The sequence below is a fragment of the Hyperoodon ampullatus genome (assembly GCF_949752795.1).
Source record: "Hyperoodon ampullatus genome assembly, chromosome: 18".
Taxonomy (NCBI): domain Eukaryota; kingdom Metazoa; phylum Chordata; class Mammalia; order Artiodactyla; family Ziphiidae; genus Hyperoodon; species Hyperoodon ampullatus.
In genome coordinates, this window is record NC_136931.1 from 34,123,780 (window position 1) to 34,136,929 (window position 13,150).

Consider the following 13,150-nt stretch of genomic DNA (forward strand, 5'->3'; position numbering starts at 1 on the left):
CTTCTCTTTTTTAACTGTTAAATCCAGTCGTACCCAGATATAGAGTCCTAGTCACTCCTCCAGACAGCCTTTTAAAATCACACTGATAAGCTCCTTCATCCATTTACTCCCCAGCACGTATTGATCAAGCGGTGACTGGACTTGCGGAAGGTCAGGACTGGATGGGACCGCAGACATCCTGCGTCCCATGCTCCTCACCTGCCCCGGGGTGACAGGGCGGGGTCACCCCCGTCCCCCCGATCTAGAAACCATCTCACCCCCCACCCAGGCACTGAGCAAAACTTCACGCACAAGTTGTGGACTTCTTCATTCCAAAACTGAAAAAATCACAAGATGAAAGAACTTTTTGTACCTTATTATGATTTATAAAGCTAATAAATATTAGGAAAATGGAATGACAGAACCAAAAAGTAAACGTGACTTGAAAAAGAAACAATTGCAGGGTTTGCAAGGATTCTTTCCCTTTTTTTGGACATTCAATATTTTATGAAGTCATATGCTAGACACACGTGACAGCCTCTGCCTTTCCACATGGTTGGGAAGTCATTCCAGAGAGACGATGACGCCATACAACACATCCCACAGCACTTACATTTACAGCCAATGCTTCTAGTCTACAACAGACACACACTACGGATATTAGCTACAAAAACACCCATCTTCTACTTATCTAATCAGGAGGAAGGCAAAGCTGCTGCTAACATTTCAATAAAATATCTGATTCGTAATTGTCATTATCTCAAGGGAAATCAGATGGAATTTAATGCAGGTACTGATCTAAGTTCTGGACAGTCTTATCTAAAATAGTAGAGGTTTAGATATCCAATACATCTCTTCAGGGAAATTTTAATGAGTGATTCTATATGCCAAATTAATTTTCTTATGAACCATATATATTTGTGTAGGAATATATTTATCACCCCAACGCTTTAATAAAACTTACTGTGCCCTGTTGCATAAAATAGAGAGCCTTAAAAAAAAAAGCTGTTAGCTGACAGTTACTACTATGAATTTAGAGCTTCAATTGCTGTATACGTTAATCCTCCAGGAAAACTACATCAAAAATGGACATTTTATGACAAAATCACTCATTTATCTCAAAACCAGAACAAATAGAAAACACCACTAAGGGAATTTAAATACTTTTCTGACCACTACTGCAGAAACACAGAAACTCAGCAGATTTCAGACATGCAGGAATCAGCACTATACAGGGAAGAATTAACAAATCAAACTCAGTACAACTTTAATAACTGGATTGAAAGTAGACTCTTAATAAAACCAAAATATATCCTCCTCAAGGCAACCATCAGCTACAAGGGAAAAATGATTTCATATCCTTGGTCCATAAAGAAGACACATTTATTTACATTCTCAATGGACTAAAAGAGGTTTTAAACTGTCACAATTAAAACTTTATGCTTCCAAAAATATCTTATGATCAATGCACTTAACTTAAAGCTTCAGGTATTAATAACTTCATTTAGGCATCTTAAAAAACCAACACAAACATACTCTCTAGAGTGCAAAATGCTTCTTATTAAATACTTTAGTAACACAAAAGCAATTTGTTTTTAAACGCAGGAATCCTCTTCTGAAGGATCATCACCACAAAGACATCCATTGCCGGCAATGGACGTTGAACAAATCTGCCAGCTCGCGTGAAATGCAACATTAAAATTGTGCATTGGGTTTCTGCACCTGTCCAGATGACCCCGTTTATTTGTACAAACTCATTGTTGGGCTCTGGTACATGCACATGTATGCATCACAAAGAAGTCTTCGTGCACAGCCTTGGATTCTTCTGGAGTCCAAGGAATGCAGATCTTCTAGAGACATTTTCAAGTACTCTCCTACTTCTGGGCATGGGGTAACCTGAGGAATGTTGAAGCCATTCTGACCACCTATGGAAAAGAGGAAGAGCTGTATTTAGGGCAGGCAAGTTCTAAACCCTTTTGCTGTCCTGCCCCACCAAAGTAATTTTACAATTCCATAATTTAGTTAAGGCTAATTCCCAGGACCTGAAAGACCTTATTTTATTTCTGGTTTCTAGAAGTTAAATCCTCTTGTTAACTCCTGACAGAGTCTCATTTCTTGGTTTCTGAAAGGATTCCGGGACCAACAGTGAATACTATTGATAAAAGGACACATATCCTGAGCAAAGTCCAAAACCTACTTCCCAGGCTTCTCTGTGTATTCAATCAGGGAATAATGTTACATACACATACGCACACACATTCAACTCTTTACATTCCCAAATCCCTTCCCAGACACAAGCACCCCTCCCTATATGCTTTACCATGAGCCTGTCCAGTTTAGGGCAGATCTAGTAAAATGAATACCATTTTATTCCGCTAAATTTAAAATATGTATTTGTGTGATTCTTGCAAGGTTTTGTTCTACATTTCGTTAGACTGAATGAAGATGCTATGAGGCGTGGTCTTAGGGATTCCAGGAAAGGCTTTAGCCTCCCAGTGGCTTTTCTAAAAATGCCTGGAACCCTTGTGCTTTTGAGTTACATGGCTACATGCAAATTTTAACTGGGGTAAGGACCTATTTACAGTTGGGGCTGTGCTATATCCCTCAACCGTCTGAGAGCTGAGAAAACGTTGAGAACCCTTGGGCATCTGATCAAGAGGCTGCCACAAGGTGGCGTCCTAGGTCACCAGAGGGCCACACCAGAAGACTCGGGGTATGGAGCGTGAGAGTGACTAAAGGAAAAATGGGGTATCAGAGAACTGGAGGAACGTGTAAGTCATACTTCACAACATTGCCTAGGACCAGTCCTACTCTGTAAACTCTATACAAGCAGAAGTACAGCTGTTTTGACAACTGTTTCGTTTTTGAAGCCTTCTAGAGCCCCAGGCACTTCACATGCACTCATTAGGTATTTGTTAAATAATGACTAAACATCCTAGAAAGCAGCCTAGAAGGTGCAGTATATTCCCCACTTAAGGAAGACACATTACACACAGAATAAGCTTATTTTTCCAAAGAAGACATTTACTTCTATTCTTAGCTTTGTCATCTAGAAGACAACAGAAAAAACATAAGCACTGAGGTCAGAAAGACTGAATTAAATAAATACAAGCTCTGAGACCTTAGGCACCTTAAATCTCAGCTTTAGTAAGAGAAAAATAGGAATCATTCCCATCTTGCAAGGATTTAGGTATAATGATGTAAAGTACCTCCCTGAGAGCTTGGTATTTTGGAAATGGTGACTATGGTACAGAAAATAAGAGAAGGCTGAAAGTCAAAGACAACAAAGCTGAAAATAAAACCTTTCAGCCCTAAAGAAAGAAATTTCTGGTTCCTTTTTCTTTTCTTTTTTTTAAAAGACTCTATGCATGTCAAAATATCACAACAATATTATCCCTTAGTTTAGTAGCAGGGCTGTTAATGCATTTCAAGATTTTGGACTATGTCACCAAGATATTCCTGAACGGCTTTTCCCAACTTTTTATTACTCAGACCAGGCTAGCCCACTATGGTTATCCCACTACAAACTCAAATGTCGCCACATGTAGAAAAGGTCTGGAAAGTACCATCCCGATCGGCCATGCTGTCAAAGAAGAGCCAGGCAGAGTCGTCTTTCCCGTACTTCACAAAAGCGACATAGTGGCTTGTTTCTATGCAGAGGACAGCAAATAACTCCATATTCTGACAGGGGATGCAGCCGTGTCTCCAGTCCCAGTCAGGTAAATCTTTGGGAAGTGACACTGGGTTATATTTATGATTCAGCCTCTTGGGATGAAGGTGGACCTGAAAGGGAACATGAAGAGAATGCCATTAAGAAGCCGAACTCAGTGTTTGAAGGGAATGAATGCCACTGACTCTAATTGAATACATCCTCACAAAAAGCAACTGAGTACCTGACAGAAGTCCATCAAATAAACAGAGGAGGCATAAACAATACCATTTAATTATGGAATTTTTAAAGTTAAATTATGATTCTGAAAATTTTTCAAAACCTGAAATCTGTTTAAACTACAAATGATTCACTGTTTATTAAGAGAATATCCATTAAGTTAAGTCAAACTTACTTGAGTGTTGCAGGTTTTACAAAACTGCTTGATTTTTCCAGCTGAGATGTCAGGGTCATCGTAGCATTCTCTACACTCGTACATTGCGAGCCCTCCACATATCCGGCACTGCCTAGGGGCTGAAAACGTTGGGGGTGGCGGGGAGTTAAGGGGTCTTTAAAAATGCATTCTTTCATTAAAAAGATTAAAAAGAAAAGTTAAGCTTTAAAAAGGATAATGCTCATGGACTCAGTAAAGTCCACCCCTCCCCATCCCCATAAGCTTATTGGATTTTCTTGGATTCAGGATATCCTTAAAGACATTTTCTCTGACCAAATGACAATTTTTTAAAAATAATATATTCTAGAGTGTTTCCCCTGATTATAAAATTTCTATTGATGAATATGCAAAGATACAAGAGAGTATAAATAAGAAAACCGAGAGCATCTACAATTTCAGTTAGCAAGAGATAACCACTGTCAATACTACTGTGAATTTTCTCAGATAATTTTATATCTGCACACTTATATAACTCGGCGTGTGTGTGTGTGTGTGTGTGTGTGTGTGTGTGTGTGTGTAGCTCCTCTTATAGAAAATATCAGCATACTCTCCTTTTCACTTAACATTACATCATGACCACTTTCATATAACATTGGTCTTCAAAAACATGAATTTTAATGGCAGTAGCTTTGTTGTAGAGATACACCATAATTCACTTAACTACTCTCATTAATATATAGAGTGCTTCTAATTTCTTACTCATAAACATATTTACATATGAAATATTGATTTACATGTCTGATTATTTTTTCAGAATAAATTTTAGTGTAGTATTTCCAGGCTCTTCAGATACCAAATTGTCCTTTAGAAAACTCGTTATCCTGTTAGACTCTTATTCACAATTAATGTGAATGACCTGACAGACTATTTCTGAAAAACAAACTAAAAAATCTTATACTTACTGTCTTCAAGTAAATCTGTTATATTTAATTCCAGAGAAGGAAAAATTTTTTTAAATAGTTTAAAGTCTTTTCCAAATCGAGGCATCTGAATAATCAGACATGATGGTGCCTAAAAAAAAGATACATAATTTTAGAATCAAAACGCTGAAAAAAAATTTCCCTGAAATAGTCGTGGTTGTCAAACCAAGCAGTGGTTCCACCATAATATGGATGGCTACTCCGTGTTCACAAATGGGATCCACATGTGAAATGGACTGTGAAGGCAGAGCACCAAGGAGCCACAAGCCTCAAGTAGTCCAAGATCTATGGACACATGGACACGGAAGTCAGGCAGTTCAACAACCTTGGGTCTCAAATAATATGATGACCATGCAGAGTCATCTACTTTGGGTTTATATTTTTAAAAGGCTTTGGAAAAACCTGAAGGACACTATTCCTTATATTTCAACAAATAAATAATGGTAGCTGTTAAGGTTTTACCAGAACATTCCTTCAGAGATGGATACAATGAAAATGAACCACAAGCATGTACTACTAAGATCATGAAGATACTCAGTAAACAGTAAAAGAAAAGTAATTTAAATCACTTGTTCATTTACAGTAAGTGAATTTTGTCTTTTATTGAAGGAGGAAAAGTAAACATTTTTTGGATATATTTGGATAATATGCTTGGGAAACATTTTTAATTGGGTAAAATGTTAAGCTGGGTGAAAGGACAAGAACAACAAAAAAACACAAATCTTCTTTGCTTTAAGCTACTTAAAAGTTTTCAAGTTACAAATTAGAATGATATTTTCTATGGCACCAAAAATTTAAAAAGTTCAATCAATTCTAAGGTATTTTCTACATGGACAAAGTTGAAGCATGGCATATTTTTTTTAAATTTGTGTTTTGTTAACAATTTGTGTTCCTAACTGTTCTCAGTGGGTTAAAAGTAATAGTTATAGAAGCTATAGTTGTCTGGAGAACCCTAATGACTTGCATAAAAAATACAATAAGTAATTATCACTAACCTCAGCAAATTTCAGGTTGCTGTTGATAAAAGACCATTCTAATAATTGCTGAATTGTAGGAACTCCAACTTTCTCATTTTTTTCCATAAAAATTTGATAGAAGTAACAATCTTGAACTTTTTGACCTGCTGATCTAAAAATATGCAGATAATTTATTTATGAAATGCATCAAAAAGTGAAGTGGTTCCAGAGGCATTTGAGAACAGAAAAACTGTTGAGAACAGAAACCGATGGTGCAACTCTGACACTCAGAACAACAGAGGCAGAGACAATCACTTAGATAAAATAATTAAATGTACTTATGCATAAGACCTTGCAAATGATTTCTTGTTTAAGTTCTCATATTGAAAAGTTGCCTTAGTGATTAGAAGAAAAATAATGCAATAACATCCACAGTCAAGAAGCACTGTGTGAACAATAAAAACCAGAAGCTAACATGACTTAGTTCAACTTAACTGCCAAAGCTAGAAAGGAGCAAACTGCATTTAATGCTTGAAACAGGAAAGTTAATTTGTACATGCCTGAATGGGACAGACCCTGAGAGACCTTCCAGATGCAACTTTTCATTTCTAAAATGAAGGCCCTGAGATCTGGGGAAGGATAATCCTTCCCAGTAACTCAAAATCAGAGCCAGGTATAAAACCCAGGTGTCCTAACAACTGCTTACTATTCTTTGCACTAAAGCATGCTGTCTCTTTAGATGGTCACTCATTTATTCAACAAACACCAAGTTAGGGCCCACTATATGCCAATCACAGTGTTACCCTTATATTGAACATTTTCCCTTCTAAATATTTTACTTCAGAATGCATGAAAATTCAAGACTAACTCTACTAAAAGAATCAATAATCTTTCAATTTACTATTTACCCTTTTTAGCAGAATTTCTGCATATAGAATCAGACTGTTTATAATCAGATTCACAAGTACAGTTCAAGATTTTTAGGGAAAAATATTAACATAGATTTCATAATAAAATCTCAGCTATTGAGAGGCCAACCTCAGAAACCCTCAGTTTCCCAAAGCAACTTATATCCTGAAATAAACACAACTTATTTGGTAACAAAGATTCTTGAGAAGCTACAACAAAAAAAGAAAAAAATGATAACCAAAACACCTGAAGGTTAATGCTGTACCAATATTTTAATTGGTTACTGATGACAATAAAAGGCCAGCATTTTTCTGGCCAAAAAGCCAAAAAGCATTACCAAAAAAAGCCATTAAAAAAAGCCAAAAAGCATTTAAAAAAATTAATAGGTAACAGAGAAAATAAGACTGGAAACTAAGAAAGCAGAAAGTAGTAGAGGTCAGTGGTTGCAAAAATTAGAAATAATAATACTGATGGGAAAAAATAATAATAATAGTGGAGGGAGCACGGAGTGGCAAACACAAGAGACGGGAACCAGAAATGAGGATGTAATACCCACAGCTTTGGGATACTGGGACGGAAAAACTGGAGGGGGTGAGCGGGGGGCAGCAACCACTCGAACCTCATAACTAAAGTTTTAGAAGGCTAATATCCTAGGGTAATTAGCTGGGCATTAAGACACACATATAAAAGAATCACAACAAAACCGGTGCTGTTGTACAAAACCATGAAATTTACATTGCTGTTTATCACCAAAAACATCTAAGAGCAGAAGGGTACAAATGTTGTATTAACCTTAAAAGAATACAGACGTCTACAGAGAAGATAAAAGTATCCATGGGTTTGCATAATATTGGTCTATCTACCTTTGTAACACAGACCATAATGGGTAGTCAACTAAAATTTTTTTGACAGATTCTGGATTATCTAGTACTATGGAATATAGCATACCCATGTAATAAGAATCACCAGTTCTACTGTTCTATAATGAGAGGTACTCAGTAATACAACGTGAATATTCCCTTATATTTGCTTCCTGATGCCGATCTTATTCCATTATTTTTCTTGTAATGCTTTACCTCCATCCACTAGCCTCTCTCATTAGTGGCTATGACTTTAGCTTCACCTTAGCACCCCATACACAGTCATTATTATTACTACTACCATCATTGTTATTGTTTTAAGCATGAAGGCTTGACTTACCCACATTTACCAATTTCTTGTTTGGCTTTCTTGTTTCTTGCATACCACTCCTTTATTCTAAATTCAGTTTTATGTTATTAAAGTACACCCTGTAATAAGTCTCTGACTGGTAATTTAGTCTTGGTTCTTCCAGCTCAGGAATTTTGTGCAGCTTTATTCTTAGAATTTAAGTCTGTCAAAAATTCCAAAAAATCTTCAGCTATTATCTCTTGAAATATTGCTTCTTCCCTATTCTCTCTAGTGTCTCCTCCTACAATGACAATTAGAATTTGTCTTCCATGTCTCTTATCTCCTCTTTCTTGTTTTCTAACTCTTTATCGCTTTGGGCTACATTCTGGGTAATTTCTTTAGATCTATCTTTCAAGTAAGCAATTCTCTCTTTAGCTGTGCATACTGCATTCAGTGAGGTATCCTCTCCCAGCCATATATACATATATGGCTATATATATATAACTACACATATAGTTTTTATTCTATTTGGGGGAGTTTTATTTTTATTTATTTTTCTTTGTTATCAAATCTGCATTTATCCTCCATAGGTATCTAAGTCCTTCTTTTTCTCTTAAACTATTTAAGAATATTCATATTAAGAATATCACTTTAGAATAGACTCTTTTAGACTATTTTACTATTTCAAGGTCTTAAGGTACTCATCCTCCTATTTGTTGCATCAGCTGACGCTCCCTCAGTCAGGAAGACAGGCTCATGGAGGGGAAGAATGACACTTGGGAAAAAACTGCTAACTTTTAAAGTATTTTTTAAATCTTTTTATAATCTTCAAACTAGTGATTCTCAATATGAAGAGGCTGCTGAATGGGGAGGAGAGGCAGAGCCTCCCAGGGCCCTCTTCAAACTCCACAAGCCCTTCAGACACAGACATATTCCTATATGTGACTGACCCTTCTTCACCCACTCTGAGAATCACTGGAGTATTCATCCTATGTACATCCTGTGCACTGCAGTATTCATCCTATGTAACACACCAGGAGTGTATTACAACCCAAGGTGTGTTGGGCTATGAAAAGAAAGAATGAAAACTGTTTTAATCATCTGAAATTTATCTCTTCAAGATGAAAAACAGAAGTGATTTTTTTCTTCCCAAATTGCCTGGCAGATTTCCTACATCATGTATTCAATATATATTTCCTTCCTCCTTTGTTTTTGAAGGTCGGCTTATAAAATACTGAAATACCACATATAGTTAATTCTATATCTGGGCTTTCTATTCAATTCTATCTAACCAATTTCTAATTGTATACCAGTATGACACAGTTTTAAATGTCTGTTGTTTTGTCTTTATAGCTTATAATAGAATTCTTTAAAAAAAAAAAACTGCAATGTTTTCACCCATTTCATCTTGTAGAGAATTCTAAAATCATTTTACTAAGTTCCAAAGGAAAAAAAAAAGTTAAGATCTTGATTATGTACAAGTTATTTTGTAAACATTAACATCTTTTTTTTTTTTTTTTTTCCGGTACGCAGGCCTCTCACTGCCGTGGCCTCTCCCGTTGCGGAGCACAGGCTCCGGACGCACAGGCCCAGTGGCCATGGCCCACAGGCCCAGCCACTCTGTGGCATGCGGGATCCTCCTGGACCGGGGCATGAACCCGTGTCCCCTGCAGCGGCAGGCGGACTCCCAACCACTGCGCCACCAGGGAAGCCCACATTAACATCTTTAAGTTATTTAATCTTCCTACCTGGAACACAATCTTTCTCACTAATTAATTACATCACCTTTTAGCTCTGTGCAAGTCTTCTTTAAAAACCTATCTCAGTAAAATTGATTTCTTAGCATTTTATACTTTCATGAAGTATGAAACTATCCCTTTTTCATACTTGCTAGTGGGGATACTGGAATATGACTGATTTCTCCATGGTTTTTTCCTGCATGGTCAAATTACAAATTCTTGTGTTAATACTAGTAGTTTCTAAACAATTCTCTAGGATTTTCTGGGTGTACATATAGCTATGACCTTATTTGAATAGATAATAAATATATCCTATCTTATTTCATTAGCTAGAACTTCCAAAATAATATCAAACTATAACTGCAGTACTGTCCACCCTTCCCTCCGTCCTTCTTACTCATCAATTCAACACTGACATCAAAGAACATCACTTAAGACACTGAGATGAGTAAGAATACTTGTCCGTGATTAGCTTTTAGGGAAGTAAATAGTATATAAGCAAGATTTTTCAACAAAGAAACCCAGACTAAAATGTAAAAAGGCCCAGCATTCAATCTGGAAAGTTCATCGATTTAGAACATCTCACTAAGAACTTCACTGCATTAGATTCAAGGCTTTCATTAAAGATGGGGGGAAAGATGACCAAGTTATAAAACTGAGAACAAGAGAGCTAATTAGGGCTAAATTAATTCTTTGACTAATGGGTCGTCAAAAACAGTGCTCCAACAGTGTTTGATTGAGTTTGAATAATATTCTCTTAAAAGGATTCATTAATTTAAGTTACAAAAATATTTATAAACAGTTTTATAAGAAAATGATTTGCAATAGTGCTTATTACTGGGGTTAAAATTCAAAGCACAAATTTACACTGGATTTGTTCTTCAAGTTAAGTATGATACTATGGCAAAGATAATGATTTAAATTTATTTGCATTGCAGGAACCTAACATATTAAGATCGCTAAATAAATACAATATTAAGTAATCATTAAGGAAATCATTTCTACTGAATGATGGCAGTGGATATGAGGATTGTCTATTTTTCCAATGCTTCTGTAACAGTTTAAAATTACCTTATTTTTAACAATGGTTCTACCCTTAAAATATGATGAAACAGGATATTCAAGAATTCTTCAGGATCTAGGAGAAAATAAAAAAACAAGTCACAGACAAGATTTTTAAATCATTCTATTTTTTCTTTATACAGTCATATTCCTATACAGAATTTCATAATCAGTATTATTTCAATTAAAGGCATAGTTCTCAAGTTTTCCTAACAACAAACTACAAAGGATATTTAAATGATATGATAAAGTATTACGTGCCAATTTTGTTATAACTTTATTATATTTCAAAGGGTATAATAATTCACATATAGGGAAATAATTTTAATTTCTTTGGGGGGGGTTTAAGATAAGTGTAATAAAACCTGACATATGACCTTATTTTTTCCTGCTATTTAAATAATTATCAAGTCTGTAAATATTATAGCTAGTTATAATATGCTGTTAATACATTCAAAGTCAGGAGTTGAATCTCTGAGTAAATTCATTAGCTATGAATAGATTAAAACACTGTCTCTGACCATAAACTTAATCCTAATCAGCCATTTGTAACTCCCTTTATAACAAGGAAAGCTAAGTGAGAAATGTGGATGACTCAGTGCAACTCTTCACCCCTGAAAAGAAAACAACTCCGAATATCATTGCTGGATGGAAAGATCTCCTTATTTATTCATAATATACTAAAACCAGCCAGCTTCTTAAAGGGGTTCACTATTCTACATATCACTCACTTTTAGAAGAGTGAAAGCATTTACAAAAAGAGAAGGAAATTGTACATCACATAGAAAAAAATTATATTTTAAAATATAATCCCCAAAACTACACAGATATAACATTTCAGCCAACAATTTAGCATTTATTCTTTCAAGTTATTTTTAATGCATATCCTATAAATTAAAAGTCACCTTTTTCTTCAGAGGTAAATCCTGATGCAGCCTCAACTTTTTCAAGTATTTTCCTCAGTTTCATAATCTTTGTTGCACATACGTATCCGTATCTATGTTAGTAAAAAACTATTAATTAATATTAGCATATATATTAAATTAATATAACGCATTTTTTATTGAAGGGCAGTTGGCTTACAATGAACATAACACATTTTGATAATCAAATATTTCTTATGTAACTCCAGTGTGTCATAAATTAGTAAGCTTAATAAGTATTTCAGAAAATACAATTATAAGCTTCTTCTTGAGGTTTGAAAATTTTTAAATCTATAATCAGAGTTATCCCAGATACTATGATAACCTAAAAATAACTATCATATACTAATAAAAGAAAAAATATTTTTAATTTATGATGGCTGTTTTCTTAATACTATATTACTTAAGGAATTAAAACATGTACTTCACAAAACAGAATATACAATTTTGAGAAAGAATCCTTTTAATGTTGTACTAAAGGATGAAATAGCTACCAAGGGGGATGGAAAAGGGAAGTAATAAGAAACTGAAATTCTAAAATCTGCAATCAAACCAATCATCGTAATTATGACATTTTCTCTTATCTTTCTCTGAATACAGGATACATTCAATAAGCTTCCTGTCAATCCTTGACAAAATTCTAATTCTAAAAATGGCTTCAGAAGACAGCTTAGAGGCCACCATGGGCTTCATAAGACCAAGTCAGAACCACCTAATCTTATATCCATTTTTCATATCGGCTACTCACTCACTCATTAGCTCTTTGCAGCCAACATATATTGAGCATCTACCACTTACATAGTAATCTAACCTTTCAGTCACTGGGAATACAAAAATGAATAAGGTGAAAAAACAGGGTCTCTGCCTGCGAGAAGCTTGAAAGGGAGAAAGCACGTGTTTCAGTACCAAGTAAAACCAGTCAGCTATAACCTAGATATGACTGCTGCAGACACAGGGAATCTTGATCAAAACAGGGCATCTGACAAGTTTCTTGTTGTGGACAGGGTGACAAAGTCTGACAAACCATGATTCTTAACTGGTTGGACAACAGTATTCAAAGAACGTTTATTAACGGACTTATGGTGTTTGGAAGGAAAGAAGGAAGTGGTAACATGCCTTAGAGTTTTGGATTTAATCTGTCTTGTTCTAGTATCAATCACTTGGGGGGAAAATAGACAGTATGTTTAAATTTTGCATTTATACAAATATAATACAATATAATTGATGTAAAACTCAAGATTCATAATTATCTTAAGGGGGTAAAAACTACAGTTATTTTCATCATTACAGGATTCAAAGAAAACAAAAGATACAAGTGGGAAATTTATTCACCTATAATATACTTTCCTAGTCATGTTATATAGTAGGTCATTCTGAATGCTCATTATATTTCAGTGTTCTGCATTTTGG

General features: G+C 35.2%; 1 protein-coding gene across 3 annotated transcripts in view; it reads right to left on the reverse strand.

Moving 5' to 3' along the window:
- Positions 1–1,221: 1,221 nt before the first annotated feature.
- CYLD (CYLD lysine 63 deubiquitinase) overlaps positions 1,222–13,150 on the reverse strand; it is a gene marked incomplete at its 5' end in the record, with an annotated part of 49,463 nt that continues 37,534 nt past the window's right edge. For all 3 annotated transcript variants that reach the window (XM_079722910.1, XM_079722909.1, XM_079722908.1), the window contains 7 exons: positions 1,222–1,904; positions 3,546–3,762; positions 4,044–4,162; positions 4,985–5,093; positions 5,998–6,130; positions 10,827–10,893; positions 11,723–11,814. In XM_079722910.1, the coding sequence (XP_079579036.1) occupies positions 1,720–1,904; positions 3,546–3,762; positions 4,044–4,162; positions 4,985–5,093; positions 5,998–6,130; positions 10,827–10,893; positions 11,723–11,814 (922 nt within the window). In that variant the 3' untranslated portion in view covers positions 1,222–1,719. The remainder of the gene's footprint in view (positions 1,905–3,545; positions 3,763–4,043; positions 4,163–4,984; positions 5,094–5,997; positions 6,131–10,826; positions 10,894–11,722; positions 11,815–13,150) is intronic.